The following is a 19,905-nucleotide window of genomic DNA, read 5'->3' as shown; positions in this document are numbered from 1 at the left end:
CAGGCGCACTGAGGGCTCTCGCGCTCACTTTTCGCGTATAGAATTTTGTGAAAAATTGGTCCAAATTATAAGTTTGTATCATAATGTCTGGTGTTTTTTGTGTTGGTTGGTTTGTTTTTATTTTGTTTTATTTTGCGAGTTGGGGCCCGTTCTTCGTACCTCGCTAAGTAAGTTAGCCGGATTTGAATGTTGACGATTTCGCGTGATCTTGGATCGTTTGGTTCTCCGAAGCTCATCTGGGACTTGCTGTCATAGCAACAGATCCGTAAGCGTAAACCTGCTCGGGAGCAGGTTTACTTTATGTAAACAGGATTAGATCGCGGCCACTCAGGTATGTCCGCTGCAGTTATATGAAAGCAACAGCGATATTTCTCCACTGTTTTAGCATAAATAAATATTATCAATGTAACTAAATATAATGCAGCATTTGATTCTTTTATTGATGTCATACAGATACATACAGGTCGTTTCCTAAAAAAAAGGGAAATGTACTATTAATCATTCTATTTCATGTATTTGATTATTTCAGATGTAATTCATATTTTAGAGCAGTAATAGTAAATTACTTCGTGTAATCAAGATGAGAGACCACGGCTATAAAAGCGAAGGTGGATTTGGGAAGTCTGTCGCAGCCATGTCCTGTCCGTTTGTACGCGAGCAACCCATTGCGGAAGGTGCAAGATTGATAAGGAGAGTTTTCAGAATTCAGCGTATATTGCGGGATAGACGGGATCCTTTAGCTCAGCGCGACAGTGTGCTCATAGAGAGATATCGCTTTTTTTGTTATTTACTTAACACTCTCTCTCTCTCTCTCTCTCTCTCTCTATATATATATATATATATATATATATAGATAGATAGATAGATAGATAGATAGATAGATAGCTATATCTCCCAACTTACTGTGCATGCTTCAGTCACCCCTTGCATGGGAACAGGTAAAAGTGATGGAGTGTTATGTAAAACTACACACAAAAAAACCCACAATGTCAATAAATGTCACGGTACAAAAAGCCGGGGTGTGACGAGGGGGTGCAGGACCACCACCTGTCTTTATTTGCTCTGCCCTTTTCTTGGTTGCTGTTATAAACAAACAAACAGATTATTGCAGGGTCTCTTTTCAAGCAATATAAGTGATAAATATTACCATTCTGTAGAATATTCTTATATTTCTTATATACTTTTACTTGTTCCCATGTTCTAGTGGGTCCTGTTGTGGCTCTAATGTGAAAGAGGATATGATGTAATATAATATAATGTGATATAATATAATATCACATGATATAATGTAATATCATGGATCACTTACGAGTTTAATTTGTCAGCAACTTTCTGCCAGCCCTCTCTCCTTGCTTTTGCAGCCTTTGCAGTGTTCCCCTGCGTTTTAATTAAACTCTGAAACTCCTGAAATCCTTCAATCAAGAGTTCTTGCTCTGCTGCCGTGAAATACTGAGCGCGCTCCTTCGACATCTTCGCCGACCAATCACAGGGTTGCCGATCAATGTTTCTACTATCGATGCGTAGCCCCTTTTAAGCCACCCAGTGATCTCAGATTACTTCATCCAGCTATACTAATCGTCAACAACAGGTGTGTTCGGAGAACCGGATTACCGAGCTCAAAGTTAGCGCGATGATTTGATCTTGGATGTGTCATTTGATCTTGGCTGTAGTAAGCGAGGTACGAAGAACGGGCCCTTGGTTATTAGATGCTGCTCCAGCCAGCCAGAGAATCCCCCGCCGCCCCGCCCTCTCCTCCCTGTGCAAGCAGCAGGCGCACCTCGCAAACGGAGGGCGTCCTTACTCCCAGCAAATGGGCGATAGAAAACCGATCGGTGCCTATGCCATTCCCAATATGCGCTGGCATGACGTCGGGGCAGCATGAGTACGAGCAATTTTTTTTTTTTTGCCGATGCCTGTAATGCCGCCCCCCACCACGATGCAGTCCCGGGCAACCGCCCGTGTCGCCCGTATCAAAAACCGCTACTGCCTTGAACCCATCATTGAATGTGATTTGTGGCCCTCTGGTGTTGAGAATGTGGATTACAGGAGGTCAGGTTCATGTGGAACTGGACTATTTATTTTAATTTTTATTTTACTTTCAGATTATATTTTTACATCTCGCGGCACTGCATACACACTTATAGAAGCTCTATAAGTTTTATTTGATATTTAAAACCTGTTATGGAGGTTTACAGTAGCTCGTTCAGGTATATTTAGAATACAGACACATTTAAATAACATCATAGGTAACAAAGCGTGAATGAAACAACTTTTGAAAACCTTGCAGCTGTTTGACAAGACATCTGAGAATTCCCGAAGTGCATGTAAATGCAGATCATTGTCCATTTAATGTGGGCACTTTTGTCTCTGAGGTTTGGTGTGGGGAGTAGAGCTGGGTATCAGCTTCTAACTGATTCAATTCAATTCAATTTTGACTCAGACAGTCAGAAATATTATACCTATGCTTATTTATCAGCACATATCCATATTTTTATGTCTATAAAAACAAAGCTCACACTTGTGAGACTTTATCAGAGGTGTAAACATCACAGCAGATGCCTTTGTATTAACGTAACTGACGATAAAACACAGAAATATATGAAGGAGATTTTCCTGGCCTGGCTTTTTATAGCAGATAACCTTAGAAATATTCTGCAGTAGAACAAAAACAGAAGAAAATCATGAATCAACATATGAACATTACCTGATGCTGCTGAAGTGAAACAGAGCAAAGTTACAGAGGTTTTATTAGAGACACAGCTAAGCATTTTGCAATTTGGCTGTGACGACGCATCCCTCATGTGCTGTGTACATGCACACACGCACTTAGTTCATTTTCAGTAATTCCTGTGTATTTATGGTTGTAAACATTGCTCGTTGTTTACTATCAGCATGTGATGATATGTCACTTGTGTGCTGTAAAGACTCACAAACACATGCAGTATGTTCATTTTGCTAATCTCATATGTTGTTATTTTGTTATTTAGCTCATTTCTGCTTAAAAAACTGTGTTTTAATAAAGTTTACATCCAACACAATTCCACGTGAGTCATTTATCTAAATATTTTTAGTCACTGGATCAACTTGACCCTAAACCGATTTATTAGCATCACTCCATTAAAAAAAATCAAAAGAAAAAAATCGATGTTGCAAACCTATTGTATTTTACATGTGGCTCTCTCCAATTTAAAAAGTTTTAAAACATTTTTTATAAGAAAAACGAGTGAGTTATCCTCACCGATTGCGGATTTGTGACATGTATAGGACACAGCTGCACTAAATGTTGATTGAAATGAGTAGATAATGAGATAAAAACCATGTTTATTTGATATTTCATTGTTTGTTTGTTTCTGACACTTTCATAGGTATAACTTACAGCTGATGTGAATCAGTAGACTTCAGAAAAGATGTTTCTGAGGATTCTGCAAACTGATCCGGTTCTGATTCTCTTGATTGTGAAAGTGTCCTCAAACGCCTCTCTGGGTGTTGCCTTCATTCCTTCATTCCAAGTTTCTCTTTCTGACCTTGGTGTTTGTGACTCATGCTGATCGTCTCCGTCTGAAGGTAAGTGAGGCAGTCTGTAATGTTTTCCTGGCTAACATCAGCTGTGTGCAGCTTAGTTCCAGCACAAATCTGCCGCTCCATAGTTCACGGTAACGGACTCACAGCTGGAGCAACGGCCCGAGTGTGCTCACCATTTTATGTTAGTGTGTGTGTTCCATGCAGTTATATAACTTTATAAAGTTATTACTTACTACAGATGTGGTTCAGATGCAGATTTAACATAAAAACCTTTGATTAAAAATTCTGCGTCACAAACTGTTGGATCTGCTCCAAAAGAAAGTCACACTGGTCAGGCTGTTACACTGTGACGTCTGTCTCTTGGATCAGTTACCGTGTGGTCATGTCCCGATGTCCTGCCAGCCAAACCAGGGTGACACCGTCCATGCTTGAAACGCTAGTCATGGTGCATTTAGATGCACTTCGTAATTTCGTAATCTCCATTCTCAAAGACATAAGGCTGTTTAAAAGGCTGTTTTGGGTTAATTTTCCTTGGTTGGGATAAACATATCTGTGATCGCTTGATTCAGGGTTTTATATACTATAGTGCTAAAGTCATAAAGATAAGGTAGCTTCTCAAAGTTTCACCTGAAAACTTGTCGAATTTGTTTCAACAAATTCAAAGACAATTAATCATACCCATAGCTGATAACAACAACAACAACAACAACAACAACAACAATAATAATAATAATAATAATAATAATAATAATAATATTTTCAGTAATAGTATCTACTTTGGAGCCTCTATTCTAAAGACTTTTGTGTTATGGTTATTTGTTTTTATTGTTGTGCTTTTAGTTAAAGACAATTAAAGAGATTTAAATGTTATATAAATCATTGTCCAACAACAGAATATTAACCCAAAAAAGCCTTTTAAAAAGCCTTGTATCTTTTAGAGTGTAGATTGGCTTTCACCCTGCAGGAATTTGCTGACATCTCTGAGTGATTATATTGATGCAATGGCTGTGAGTCTCTCACTAATCCTGATCATTCAGCTGACACTGAGATGAAGCAGAAAAGAAGCAGCTGATATTTGGACAGCACACATGATGGAAAGGAGGATTTCAGTTGATGTGCATATAAATGATTTGTGTTTCCTCTGCAGGTGAAGGTAGAAAGTGTGTGTGAGCTGATGTGGATGTGAATTCGGCAGCATGGATCAGTGTGAGGACAGAGAGGAGGGAGTCCCTCCCTCTAAAACCACTCTGTGTGGGGAACATGAGAGCCAAACCAAAGCTCAGAGGTGAGATTACCATCTCTAACTGTCCATAACTCTTCTCCATGTCACAGCTCAGGACTCACATCACTGCTCCATCGTTATTCACAGGAACCAACCTGGACCTCAACCAAGCTGTGTGTCCTTAAAGAGTGACTGGTCCCATGATCGGCCCATCAATTTTAAAGTCCATCAGGCGTCTGCAGCAGAGAGGTGAGCTGTTAGTAACATGAACTTTTTGAGAGCTGATTTGGCTGCTTGATTCTGTTTCTGGTCTCTAAATTGCATCTTTGCAGGAGACCAAGTAGCTAAACAAAAGGGCTGGATTGGTAATCTGGCATTTTCCCAGCAGGTCAACACACTTTTGGGCCAATGGGCCAGCCTGAAGGGCCGCTGCACACCCACAGTGCAAACACTGATGGGAGCCCAGTTGTTTATTTTCATTACTGACACTGGATTGCCCCAATCAAATCTTTTAATGCAACTAGCCCCTCCTATACCTTTGTTGTGCGCTTGTGCACCTTGTAAAAAATGTTCAACTTCAGAGATTCAGTTTAAATGAGTGGCTGCTTTGACCATGCTTTGACCAAGCTAATAGCTAAAGTATGACTTTTAAGTGTCACATGCTGCAGTCTAACTAAGCAACTAAGAAAAAACACAACAATAAATGTACCAACCTGAATAAAACCTTTATCAAGAGCTGTAAACAAAAAATATTTTAATTATATAAACCATAGGGAAAACAAATAGACGTCCCATTCCCCCCGAGTTGTTACAGCAGATGGTTCACCCCATGGTTTCTGTAGTTTAACGAGATCCATCCTCAGCCTTCTCTTTTATTGACCCAGAGGAATTTCTTTATTCTATAAAACATGTACAACGTGCACATTTAAACTCCTGATGTTCAAAGTAGGACCACCAATAGTCCTGCACTGTTTACATTGACTCTGTTTACCACTGTTCTTACACTGCAAACACAAGTTTAGAGTTTCCTTCTGCTTTTGCTCAGCCTGTAAACCAGTTTCTCTTTGGGTTGATGAAGATATTCTAAGTCTTCATCAGCTTCTATGGCTGTAAATGAAAAACACATTTTTCTTCTCTAACAGGATCTATGGGAGACCTGATGGACCTGAACCTGGACCTGAACCTGAACCCAGCTTTGTGTCCTTAAAGAGTGAGTGGTCCCATGATCGCCCCATCAATTTTAAAGTCCAGCAGGCGTCTGCTGCAGAGAGGTGAGCTGTTAGTAACATGAACTTTTTGAGAGCTGATTTAGCTGCTTGATGTTGTTCGATACAAACTGCAGTGCAAACACATCATTCTCTCAATCCCATTTAAACTGTCTCTTAAAAACAAAACTTTGGTTTCTAAACAACTAAAAATCCACTTCAGCAAACAGGAAGTGATGCTTTTACTAATTTCTTTCTTTCATCAGACATGTTGTGCCATTGTAGAAAGTTAGAGGGGTTCGTTCTCCAGTTAAGTGAGAGAAAATATGAACTTTCTTGCACAAATATTGGTTATTATTGCTTACTCAAAAACTGGTTAATGTTTTCTGATCTTCCAAAAACAGTAAAACGATTTTTCTCATTATTGATTGGACCTTAAACTAGTGCTGCTTATCCATGGGGCAGCAGTCTATGCAGAGGTGCTCAAGGGGAATACCAAAACATTCCCAAGCCACCCAAGAGACATAATCTTTCCAGGAAGAAAACCATTGCCAAATGGTAGTCCACTAAAAGTGTGCAGTGCAGACTGTTTATTAGGTGAACTCTGGATAAACAAAACCGTGACTGGAAATGAATAAATCTTTGTGTTAGTGAGCAAACAGTAAACTAAACTGTTGATTCTTAGTAGTATCAGCAGGTCTGGTAAACTTGTCAAAATGTCTCTTACTGGATCTTTATGCTGTGCTTGAACTAGTTCTTGATGATTCCTCCACAGAGTGCACCAGAAGAGCTCAGAGGTTCCCAGTAGTCAGTCTGCCCAGCAGGATCAAACATACCTGGACTCCATATTTATGGTCTGTAAATGTACAACTACTTTTACAACTGGTGTTTGGCTCGATGATTTCAGTATGTGGCAATGTGCATGCTGTATAATACACAGGTGGGAAATTAATTTTCCCAGGAGATACTAGACTGTTTTGACGGGCTTAACCAATAACAGATAAATGTATTGCCCCACTATGGTATAGTATATTGCAGTATACATCAGTATAGAATATATGTCTGATACATATAATATTTTGTTCCAGCTGTTGGAGGACAACATCATCACTTTTGTGAAGAATGAGCTCAAGAAGATCAAGAAAATTCTGAGTTCAGACTACCCACAAAACTTAGAGAGTCAGAGGGAGCATGAGGTGTTGGAGGGTGAGCAGAGGCAGAGCAGAGAAGCATTTGAGAAGATCACACTGAACTTCCTGAGGAGAATGAAGCAGGAGGAGCTAGCTGACCGACTACAGAACAGTAAGAGGATTTCTCTAAAGATTTAAACTGCTGGATAAATGAAACATTTACTGATGTAACAAAAGATGAACCAACGGGTATTGAAATTAAAATTCTTTAGGGAAATTCAACTGCTTTGTCCTCTTTTTAACTATTTAATTTATATTTTGTTTGTTCCTTTGTTCCTTATGAGGATCCTTTGGAGCTGTTCTGTGTCTCAAGTCCGTGTTGAAGAAGAAGTTCCAGTGTGTGTTTGAGGGGATCGCTAAAGCAGGAAACCCAACCCTTCTCAATCAGATCTACACAGAGCTCTACATCACAGAGGGAGAGACTGCAGAGGTCAATGATGAACATGAGGTCAGACAGATTGAAACAACTTTCAGGAAACCACACAGACTAGAATCACCAATCAGACAAGAAGACATCTTTAAAGGCTCACCTGGAAGAGATGAACCAATCAGAACAGTGCTGACAAAGGGAGTGGCTGGCATTGGGAAAACAGTTTTAACACAGAAATACACCCTCGACTGGGCTGAAGACAAAGCCAACCAGGACATCCAGTTCATATTTCCATTCACTTTCAGAGAGCTGAATGTGTTGAAAGAGAAAAAGTTCAGCTTGGTGGAACTTGTTCATCACTTCTTTACTGAAACCAAAGAAGCAGGAATCTGCACCTTTGAAGACTTCCAGGTTGTGTTCATCTTTGATGGTCTGGATGAGTGTCGACTTCCTCTGGACTTCCACAAAACTAAAATCCTAACTGATCCTAGAAAGTCCACCTCAGTGGATGTGCTGTTGACAAACCTCATCAGGGGGAAACTGCTTCCCTCTTCTCACCTCTGGATAACCACACGACCTGCAGCAGCCAATCAGATCCCTCCTGACTGTGTTGACATAGTGACAGAGATCAGAGGGTTCACTGACCAACAGAAGGAGGAGTACTTCAGGAAGAGATACAGAGAAAAAAAGCAGGCCAACAGGATCATCTCCCACATCAAGACATCACAAAGCCTCCGCATCATGTGCCACATCCCAATCTTCTGCTGGATCACTGCTACAGTTCTGGAGGATGTGCTGAAAACCAGAGAGGGAGGAGAGCTGCCCAAGACCCTGACTGAGATGTACATCCACTTCCTGGTGGTTCAGGCCAAAGTGAAGAAGGCCAAGTATGATGGAGGAGCTGAGACAGATCCACACTGGAGTCCAGAGAGCAGGAAGATGATTGAGTCTCTGGGAAAACTGGCTTTTGATCAGCTGCAGAAAGGAAACCTGATCTTCTATGAATCAGACCTGACAGAGTGTGGCATCGATATCAGAGCAGCCTCAGTGTACTCAGGAGTGTTCACACAGATCTTTAAAGAGGAGAGAGGACTGTACCAGGACAAGGTGTACTGCTTCATCCATCTGAGTGTTCAGGAGTTTCTGGCTGCTCTTCATGTCCGTCTGACCTTCATCAACTCTGGAGTCAATCTGCTGGAAGAACAACAAACAACCTCCCAGAAGTCTGAAATAAGAGAATCTGCAGAGATACTCTTCTACCAGAGTGCTGTGGACAAGGCCTTACAGAGTCCAAATGGATACCTGGACTTGTTCCTCCGCTTTCTCCTGGGTCTTTCACTGCAGACCAATCAGAATCTCCTACTAGGTTTGCTGACACAGATAGGAAGTAGCTCACGGACCAATCAGGAAACAGTTCAGTACATCAAGAAGAAACTCAGTAAGAATCTCTCTGCAGAGAAAAACATCAATCTGTTCCACTGTCTGAATGAACTGAATGATCGTTCTCTAGTGGAGGAGATACGACAGTACATGAGATCAGGAAGTCTCCCCACAGCTAAACTGTCTCCTGCTCAGTGGTCAGCTCTGGTCTTCATCTTACTGTCATCAGAAAAAGCTCTGGATGTGTTTGACCTGAAGAAATTCTCTGCTTCAGAGGAGGTTCTTCTAAGGCTACTGCCAGTGGTCAAAGCCTCCAAGAAAGCTCTGTAAGTAAATGTGTGATCATCCATTTATTTATTTATTTTATCTATTAACACATTGATTCTACTCTTAAAAGTCTAAAGCTACTGAATGTAATGATTGTCAGCACTCCCAATCAAGTATATGAATCATATTTTTATATTTTCATAGCAGCACTTCTGAAATGTTTGTTGGTGTAACCCATAAAATCTTCTACTCAAGTTCCACAGTTGATTTCAAATTGAGAAATATTCCTTATTTTGGTTTGGGTTGTTTTTTTTGTCAGATATATGGAAAATCTCAATCTGGTTCTTAGAAAGATGTATAGTATTTTTATCAATATTTTTATCAGCCCCGCTGGCAGGTTTAATAGCTTCAGGTTTTTCACTCAAAGATCCTTTCTCCAAGTCCAGGGGATTTTTTTCCCCCTAATGTATATACTTCAGTCAACAGAGTGTAACTATGATCTTCTGATGTCAGTAATCATAGCTCGGTTCATAACTTACCTTCAATGTGGGGAAAAAACTTAAACTTCATAATACATATTGTGCCTAATGTGGCTATTTCTCCAAGTTTCTTGACAACTAGGCAACCACTTCTTAGAAACTACAGAAGTGCAGTACAAAGAATGTCTTACTGTTGCATTGGAAGGCTGCTATAACCAGAGTTAGCATAGAATTATACTGTACTCACCACTTTAGCTTTGGTCTTTCCTGAAAGCGAACGTTTTCCACCCAAGTCTGAATATCAGCTCATTTCCCTCATGCATACCTTTTAATACGGACACTGTTTTATACAGCTAGTGCTTGAAAGACCAAATTTAGCATTATTGCTACGCTAAGCAGGTAATGAGGATAATAATTACCAAACCTAACCATCCTGCTGTAATCTTTGTTGCTGTGGATTTGATGTTGTCCAGTGTTATATCACAAAATCAAACTCTAAAATGTAAAAATGGATCTTAGATTTATTTGAAAGACTGCTGCATCCTAGATGCATGAAGTAGCATTCTGCAGGTCCTTCCTCCCTGCAGCTGTCAGACTGTACAATCAAAATTGTTCCCAACAAACATAGATGTTTACATCAGCGCTGTAATTTGCACTAATCAACCGAACAACTACTACTGTTATAACTTGCACCTTATTCTTCTTAGTTTATATATAACTCATTGGAAGTTACAAATTTACTTTTTAATGCACAGGTACAATGCATAATCTGTACTTTTTCTAAATATTCTAAATCAGTCTGTCTTAAACTGTGGTACGCGTACTACTAGTGGTACTTGGGCTCTCTCTTTTGATACATGGGAAATTTCCAATTTTTTTAAAGATTAAATAATATACAATTGTGGAGGTATGCAAAGACGACACGAGAGTTCCTGAGGCTCTTCTCGGAGTCTCCGGTGTCAACCAGAAAACGTCTCCCCAAGCGTGAGTCCTCTATGAAGAGCAGCCTTTCCCTATCGCCAGCGGTCGCGGCCAATACAGAGCGCTGGCGGGCTCGTTTCCCTGGGCCTTAAAACTGCAAAGGCAGCACGGCACTGTCCTGCTGATGGTAAAAATGCAGCCCCTTTCCACGGTGCTGCCATGCCGCTATCCCAGCCACCATCGATGAGTCGGAGGCCCTCGGGAGAATCAGTGGGGGTGCAGGAGATGTCGTCATTGAGTCGGGAACTATCGCCTGGATGCCGAAGCTCCTGGTAGCCAGGAGAATCCGATTCGCTTCTTCTGTGAGATTGTGGTAATCCTTCGCGGCCAGCAGCGGGGAGTTGGCAAGGCCAGCTCACACTGCCAACTATCGGAGGAAGTAAAGAGGAATCCGCTGTCATCTGTTCCTAGCAAGGACAACGTGCTCTCCATGAGCTCGAGAGTGGTACCATCACCCAGGCCCGAGAGAGAGAAGAGTTTCTCGGCCGCTCTGCATTGGAGAGGGAGTAGTGCCGCAGTAGCAGGGCCTTGAGAGTGGTGTATTTCTCTTGGGTGGGGGGAGGTCCCGGAGGAGGGTCATCAACAAGGTTAGACATTAATATACTGCTGCATGGGCTGGACTGTCGTTACATCATAAGGTTTTAAAAACTGAACTTTAAAATGAATAGTGATGATAAAAACCGAGAGAGGCCGACAGTGATCACTGCCTTTTTGGGGGCTTGTTCAGATTAAATAGAACAAAATATACAGAATTAAAACACGATAAAAACAGAACAGCCTTAATAAACTCAGAGTAGTTTGGACCCGGAAGCAGGGTTCATCAGGTCATCACTTACAGATTAAATATCCCACCTGCTGTGAATGTTTTAATGCAGTACAGTTGTTATTATTATCACTCGTCACATCCTGTTTATGACAGCTAAAATAAATAACATTCATATAAGAAATAAAATTGTCTCGTGTAAACTGTAAGTGGTGTTAAATAGGCCTATACTACTGTACTTTAATGTCGGTCATAAGGGTGGTATTTCAAGAGCCATATATTTTATGAGGTGGCACTCATTGTGAAAAGTTTGAGAACCACTGTTCTGAATATTCTTAATTAATTAAACATCTTCCAGTACCCTGCACACTACAACCTGAGTTTACTATTTGTATTTGTACTTTAATCTTAATAACTGTACAGTACTCTGTTTTTGTAACTATTGTCCATGATGTAAATATTTTTTTCTGTAAAAATTGTGTGTGTTTCTGTTCTGTGTCCTGTTCTGTTTGTATATGCGTTTTTTTGTTTGTTTGTTTGTTTTGGGTTTTTTTTTTTTTTTTTTTTGCTGCTGTTTGTTTGCATATGTGTTTTTTTTTCTTTTCTTGCTGCTGTTAAAAACAAATTTCAACTTGTGGAACAATTAAAGGATAATTCTATTCTATTCTATACTATTCTATTCTATTGTATTCCAGTCATAAGCCACAAATTAGCCACTGCATCGTGGTCACACTTTAACATCAGTGTTATTGTTCTATTGAGTTATTGTTCATCTTTTATTTTTTCAGGCTGAGTCACTCTTTCCTCTCAGACAGAAGCTGTGGAATTCTGTCCACAGTTCTCAGTTCCCAGTCCTCTAGTTTGAAAGAGCTGGACTTGAGTAACAATGACCTGCAGGATTCAGGAGTGAAGCTTCTGTCTGTTGGAGTGAAAAGTCCACACTGTAAACTAGAAACTCTCAGGTGAGGGTTTAAACTTTTCCACTGATGATCATTTAAATTTTGAATTATATTATTGCACAAATCTTAAGATTTTTCAAAGGCACGTTTTTTTCTTGACCCCTTTAGGGTCAACAAATAAACCTTTTTAGAGTCAAGGTTGTAATTGGCCATTTTGGGCAACTTTTGACTTTACCTTTATATTTCACCTTTGAAAACTATTTAAAAACTGTTCACCTTGCTTTTCTTATGCTTTAATGTTTTACAGAACAACCTCATATGTTTGACTTCATGTGTTTTTGATTTTGGCATGCTGTATTAACACAGTGGACCTAAAATAACTCAGGTGAGGGCCAAAATCAATCACCTGAGAGATGTAATCTTTAAAGCGCGTCGGGGATTTACCCTTCAAGTCTTTTCCCTGTTCGAGACCTCACTCTCACAACCTTTAGAGGAGGCTTATTGTTGCTTCTTATACCCGGGTCCTATTCTTTCAGTCACTACCCACAGCTTTTGCAAACAAAAAAATGAAATTCAAGTGAAAGCAGATCTTAACACCACTAACATAAGGCCTAATTCATTAATGCATGCATTGGGAAAATACCAAGTGGGAGATTATCAAGACGAAAGGCTGTAAGTGTTTGAATGCTGGAAGTTATTTTGGTAAATGCAGTTTTATTGTGATAAGCATTTGTAATGGAACTATTATTTTGTCTATGTTTTTCTATAGCCATTTCCCCCTTTGCCAGGTTTCAAAAATGGCAGTTTTGACTTTCATGAAGGAGATGCGTTGTGTGACGCCACTGACTGGCCAATCGGTGCCATATAGTCTACTGACGTCACATTTTTGGATCACCTCAGATTGTTTGGAACTCCAGCAGAGTAGGTACTAAAAAAGTAACTGGTACCAGATATGACCACCAAATGGAAAACCCTAAAGTTTGAGTCAATTCAGCCAAACTGAGTAGGTACTAGAGGAAAAGGGCGATTAGTTAGTGCTGCTATGTGCTCAGGCTGCTGGGGATTTCCTACGATGGACTGTGTTGCTCCTCCATGCCCCCTCTTAACTCCGCATACTTACATATGCTATATTGCATGCCCTTAACTTTTTTCCTAATCTTTCAGTAGCTTGTTTTTTTCTCGTCTCTGTGCTCAAGATGGACCTCTTGGAGCCTGTTTTTATGGATGTGTCTCTCTTTTTTCTTTTTTTTGGGGATGCGTCTCTGTAAAAGGGAGCTCTTCTTCCCACTACTGCTACTCACCAGTGCTGCTCACCAGTGCTGGTGGTTGGGGGCTTTCTCAATCCTAAGGTGTTACCTTACACTGTTAAACCACTTTTTATGACTCTGGCCGTCTGCCATCAATTGTCACTTACAAATAAGTTAAATTGAATGGATGGTAATGGATAGATGTTATGGAAGGGTTTCCGTTCTGTCTGCCTTGGTAGAAACCCACAGATGATAAATTCAGCAGGTTTTTCTTTTTGTGAAAAGCAAAAAAAAAGTCGACCCTGTTGTAATTAGGTGAAATGTGGATGATTAATTACATGGATAGATATCAGTTGAACAGTGATGAAATTTGATTATTTATAACATTTGAATCAAACTGTGTGATTAATAGTAACAATCAGCTAACAAACACGTACACTAAGGATGAGCTGAAGCAACAGTAGTTTAAAAAGATAGATGTTATTGTATCTCATTAAAAAAAAAAATTGTTCACAGATGGATTATTGTTCTCTGTGTTGCAGTCTGTTGGGCTGTCTGATCACAGATGAAGGCTGTTCTTCTTTGGCCTCAGCTCTGAGCTCCAACCCTTTCCATCTGAAAGAGCTGGACTTGAGCTACAATCATCCAGGGGACTCAGGACTGAAGCTGCTGTTGGCTGGACTGAAGGATCCATGCTGGAGACTGGAGACACTCAGGTATGGCGAGAATATCTGAAAGAGGAGGAAGAGCTGGAAACATTTTGTGTCTCGTTCACTCACTTCCCATTTGCAGATTTGACATGAGCAATAAGTTGTAAGAACATTTTACTTTTGGTCACTACAGAACAACCAGGTAGCTGATCAGTAAGGAATATTTATGTAAGAGGTTTTCAAGGTGAACCTTGTTTGAGATTAAATTGATTCCTGTATAGGGACAGGTCTGGGATATATTTAGTCTAGCTTAGCACAACAAATAGATGGAGGAAAAACTGTTAGCCTAGCTTGATCAAAAGAACAAAGTATTCAAAGCAGGAACAGGAAAGTACTTTGAATAACCTTGCTGTTGAATTGTGCTATATAAATAAACTTGCCTTGCCTATATACAACGAGAACTAAGTGCAAGCAAAACACAGGTTGGAGCAAATCACAGGTGCAGACAATCAAGTAAAGATCGAAAAGGGCTGAGCAGAAAATCTCCACGGATCAAAACAGGAATCATGAGAAACCTCGGCCCTGCCCCAGGAAACGGGTTCAATAAACTCTGAGTCCAACCATAAACTCTGAGAACTGATCAGAGAATCGATCAGGAATCAAAGTGATACCAATAATAGTGTTGAAATTGCTAAATTCTTATCAATTCCCTTCCCTAGTGTTGCCTTATAAATTTTGGTTGATGTGGAGCATTTTTCCATCAATAGGAAAGGGAGAATCACGTTTTCTTTTGTTTGTTTGTTTGTTTGTTTGTTTGTTTTCTTTTCTCACTAGCATTCTATGCTTGCGAGCGCTTTCCTTTGGAAGTCCATTTTTTTTCCTGCACTAAAAGTGTTGACAGCATTCAGGAAAAAGCAAGATTAAATTATTTATTATAAATCTAATATTACTTGACCTATCAACAATTTTAAAAAATGGCTTATAGTTTGACACTACTGACACAACAGATACTTAGCAAGGCTGTCTCGATGCTACATTATCTTAAACCAGTCGTGTGATTTAAACACCCTAGCGCAGGGCTCAGCAACCTTTAACACCCAAAGAGCCATTTGGACCTGGTTTCCATGCAAAAGAAAACACTGGGAGCCGCAAATACTTTTTGACATCTAAAATGAAGATAAAACTATATATATTGTTTTTTACCTTTATGCTTTGTGTGAACAACTGAGGTGTGTTGCTTATGAAATCCATGAAGTTCTACAGTGCTTATAACCCTCAAAACACGGAGCACCAACTCGTTTCTGAGCACATTTCCATTGTGTATAAATAAAATAATTAAAACAGCTTTATTTAATTTAAATCAAAAATTTTCAACCCTAACAAATGCCCTTTGTATCATATTTAATACATGAGTTTCTGAGAGGAAAAACTGTAAAACACGTTCTATAATTTCAAAATGTTATGGACAGAACTATTTTTTTTTGTCTAAAATTAACTGTATTGTTAACAAAAAGTTGCCAAAAACACCCAATGTATCAAATGCAATACAAAACATACATCATAAACAACACGACATAGCAAAGAAAATTTTGTGGATTTTGTTGTAAGGGTTAAACATCTCAGTTCCAAAAAAGCTGAATTTTCTGGGTATTTTTTGATGGGTTGGGCCTTACACAGTTAAAAAGGGTGTTTTAGTGAAATTCATAAGCATTTAACACATATGCTACATTTACACAGAGTCTTATTTAAGCAGTTATAGCTACAAGACCATGTGACCATAAATGTTTCAGAGGTACTAACAGTCTGGCAGCTGCATCACTGACCACAAAGTCACAGTTTAGACAGATGGAGACTGTAAACTAAACGCGATAATCTAATATTTTAAGATTTTATAAATCTGTCACATAATCGGTGTCTCCATACATTGACAACTGAATGACTGTAAAAGCGGCCATGTTAGGTACAAAAAGAAAAAAGAAAACACAGCAAACTAACATTTAACTGGTATTTCAGTGCTTGTAAAAACATAAACTTCTGCAAATGAATTTGCTCCTCTACGTGCTTTGACTTTTTAAATGGAGAAATGAAAAGTGATGAAACCCCACTAACTGCATGTATTTCAACTGTTGGAGGAAACCAGAGTACCCAGAGAGAACCCACACATACCCACGTTATTTTCAGAGCCATACAGCAGTCACAGTCACGTCAGCAGAGGTTCAGCATGTGTCATTGTCACATGAAAAAGTGTGAGTACAAGGAGAAAGAGCTGTGTTTGATGGTCATTATTAATTAGTAAATTGATTGATTTATAATATTTTTTATACTACAAAGATGTGAGTGTAGGAGTCAGAGCTGCTGTTGTTCGTCAGTAGTTTTTATTATGTACAGCAGAAATACAGCTGTCTTCGTTTAAAACAACCGTCTCACTATGACTATAGATTACAGCAACAATGAATAAACAAATTGATCTTATTTAAGCACATTTGAACTTTTTCCTCACAAAGACCAGACCAGGGAAGCTTCATGTTTGCTCTATTAAAAATAAACAGTAAAGCTTGAAAAACTCTGGGTTCAGTTTTGGGTTGAGGGTGCTGACTCACTGCAGAGTCTTCAGGTTCCACTAAATCCCCCTATGGTTCCTGCTGTTTCACTGTGGAAAAACTAGCATTTTGGAATTAAAACTAACACTGAAAAAATTTTAATCCAGGGAGAAAAATGTGAGCCTTTTTACTGGGAGCAAAACAATCTGGACCAGCATTTCACTGCTGTCAAAATGGTCTCCACGTTCATGTTGTGTGTGTATACAGTGTTGGAAAGGTTACTTTTAAAATGTATTCCACTACAGATTACAGAATACATGCCCCAAAATGTATTTTGTAATGTATTCTGTAACACTAATTAATGAGAGTAACATATTGTGAATACTTTGGATTACTTAATATATTATCCTGCTTTTTACAACTACATGAATGTGCTATTGCTGTGAGATTTATTATATTACTGAAGGCTACTCGCCATACCAATACCAACTAGATTTTTAAATCTTAATATAAAATGAGTAACAGTAGGGTGGACATCAGGTAAGGCTGCACTTTTTTCAGTGATCTCATATAGAAAACTATTTCTGTATCAGTAATATCTTTTCTTTCTGTCTGCTTTCAGAACTGCACATGATTATTTGCAGCTAGCAGGTTGTAATGCAGCCTTCATTAATAGTAATAAATCACACAGCAATAGTACATTGAAGATACTTTAGTGGCACATAATCCAGGTAGCTACCACAACTAAAACAAGGTAGTTGCAGTAGGCTAACATTAGTTATTAAAAAAGAACTTACTTCCAGCTGAGAGCAGCTTGTTTGCTGGCAAACAGAGTTTGCATTGCACGGTCAGATTTTACCCATCCCTTTGTTCTTTAAATGTGAAGTGGTTTCGGAATTTATGGCTCCGAACTGTAGTAAAGGGACCTCCCGTTTCTGGTCGGTGACAACTCGTACTTTACGACTCTCCTTTTTCTCCCTCCCTCGCGCTCACAGATACATAACAGGTATGGCAGTCCATCCTCCCTGCAGCACGGACTACACTGCCCATGAGGCTACACTCTTTAGGGCTATGCCTGTAACACTCTGCCTGTTGCCTTCATATTAAATAATTTTCTCAGTAATAATTTTTTTAAATCTTTCTTCACATCATTATGCGGGCCAGTAGAGGTGATGTATTGAGGTGTATTTATGAAAATGTTGGACTGTTCCTTTATCAGTGTCTAACAGTATGTGTATGAGAGCAATGTAATGTCCATGTGTGCATGCTGAAAGAGACTGTGCTGGTCTGACCCCCCTCCTCCTTTCAGGGTGGAGCCTGCTGGAGTCCGATGGTTGACACCAGGTCTGAGGAAGTGTAAGTGTGTTTTTAATGTGATTCATGAAAACAAAACAGCACACATTCAACCATCTTCAAACTGTTACATCACTCATGCAGGAGTCATCATCAAAGTGTCAATCAATGAACAGATAATGGATCAATAACTGCAACTGGATTGTGTTTGTTCTCTCCATCAGATTCCTGTCAACTCACAATCGACACAAACTCAGTACACAGAGACCTCAAACTGTCTGACAACAACAGGAAGGTGACACATGTAAAGGAGGTTCAATCATATCCTGATCATCCAGACAGATTCAATGAGCCTCAGCTGCTGTGTAGAAATGTTCTGAGTGGTTACTGCTACTGGGAGGTCGAGTGGAGAGGAGTGGTTGAAATATCAGTGAGTTACAGAAGAATCAGAAGGAAAGGAGGCAGTGACTGTGTGTTTGGAAACAATGATCAGTCCTGGAGTCTGTACTGTTCTGATGATGGTCCTCGTTCTGTTTGTCACAATAACAGACTAACATCTGTCTCCTCCTCGTCCTCCTCTGTCTTTAACAGAGTAGCAGTGTATGTGGACTGTCCTGCTGGCACTCTGTCCTTCTACAGAGTCTCCTCTGACACTCTGATCCACCTCCACACCTTCAACACCACATTCACTGAACCTCTTTATCCTGGGTTTAGAGTCGCTCCTCATTCCTCAGTAACTGTGTGCTGAGGAGGTGGGTTCCACAAGGAGAGTCTGAATGACAGAAGAGCAGTTAATATTTAAAACAAACAGAACAGAAGCTGATTGGCTCACGAGAAAGTGATTGGACTAGAATGACAGATTTGAGTTTGACAGCTTTGGAAAGTGGTGATGAAGAATAAATGTAAACAAGAGACTAGCAGCTCAAAAACCAAAGAATGCAGGCAGATGAGTGAATATTTACTTTTTACATTACATATTACACTTACACATAAGCTTAATGTGGTTATAAACTGTATTCATTACAAATATATTGTGTAGTATTAACCTTTTCTGAGTTACATTTCACCTCTATAAGCCCACATGGTGTTTCTCTGTGAGGTTTCTTTAGCTACTAGACAAAATTCTGATTCTGATGGGAGTCATTAATGCCTCTAATTTCATTGTTTGGTTGGTTGAGCTTTATTTCGGCTCTTCAGCCTTTTCACCATTGTACATGCATTCTGCCAGCGAGAATAAAAACACTAATTGTTTTTCAAAAATGTTACGGTAAAAGATAAATTGGTCTTTTATAACTTCTTGTTTGAATTGAGAGTGTGTTGATGCTCCATGACTAAATAAGTGGACATCCAATAGTCCTCAGTGTATAAAATATTAAAGACATTCAGCATCTCTCATGTTTGTGTCATTCTATACAAACAGCAACAGCTGCTTTTAAAAACAGATCCAATCAAAGAAACATGAACTTCCATATTGATCAGATCAATACATACAGCTCTGATGTCACTAACGTCTCCTTGAACTCTTCATTGATGGTGATATGTGGCCCTCTGCTGGTGAGAAGATGAACTTCATGATTTGAGTTTAATGAACACACTGTATGTCCCAATTCCTAGGCCATATCCTTGGGAGGACCCGGCCTTCGCGGTCCTCCCAAGGATATGGGCCGGTTACGTGGGCCGGGTCCTTCAAAGCCCGAGAAACCTGGAAGTGCAAGGCTGTGAAATGGGATGGTCTAGCCTTCAGATTTGTGTCACCAGCTGTCTCTGTGGAGTTCAAAAAACTCAGCCCTTTGCTCCTTGCTCCCTCAAATATAACAGGATATTGGAGTAAATTCTCTACCATCTCACACTTCTGTTTAATCAGTTTTCTGTTTGACGTTTATTCAGCTGTGTAAAA

At 39.6% G+C, this 19,905-nt stretch overlaps 1 protein-coding gene across 1 annotated transcript; it reads left to right on the top strand.

Moving 5' to 3' along the window:
* The first annotated feature begins 3,467 nt into the window (after positions 1-3,467).
* On the top strand, positions 3,468-19,114 carry LOC134620321 (NLR family CARD domain-containing protein 3-like). The gene is made up of 11 exons (XM_065469711.1): positions 3,468-3,564; positions 4,670-4,807; positions 4,892-4,993; positions 5,887-6,015; positions 6,725-6,803; positions 7,038-7,251; positions 7,424-9,215; positions 12,168-12,341; positions 14,068-14,241; positions 18,025-18,071; positions 18,233-19,114. Exons 2-11 carry the CDS (start codon positions 4,719-4,721, stop codon positions 18,754-18,756), a joined length of 3,324 nt encoding a protein of 1,107 aa, XP_065325783.1. The 5' UTR covers positions 3,468-3,564; positions 4,670-4,718; the 3' UTR covers positions 18,757-19,114.
* The last annotated feature ends 791 nt before the right edge of the window (positions 19,115-19,905 follow it).

The sequence above is a fragment of the Pelmatolapia mariae genome, linkage group LG23 (genome assembly GCF_036321145.2).
Source record: "Pelmatolapia mariae isolate MD_Pm_ZW linkage group LG23, Pm_UMD_F_2, whole genome shotgun sequence".
Taxonomy (NCBI): Eukaryota; Metazoa; Chordata; class Actinopteri; order Cichliformes; family Cichlidae; genus Pelmatolapia; species Pelmatolapia mariae.
Note: the sequence above shows the minus strand (reverse complement) of the source record. Positions and strands in the feature narration are given on the sequence as shown.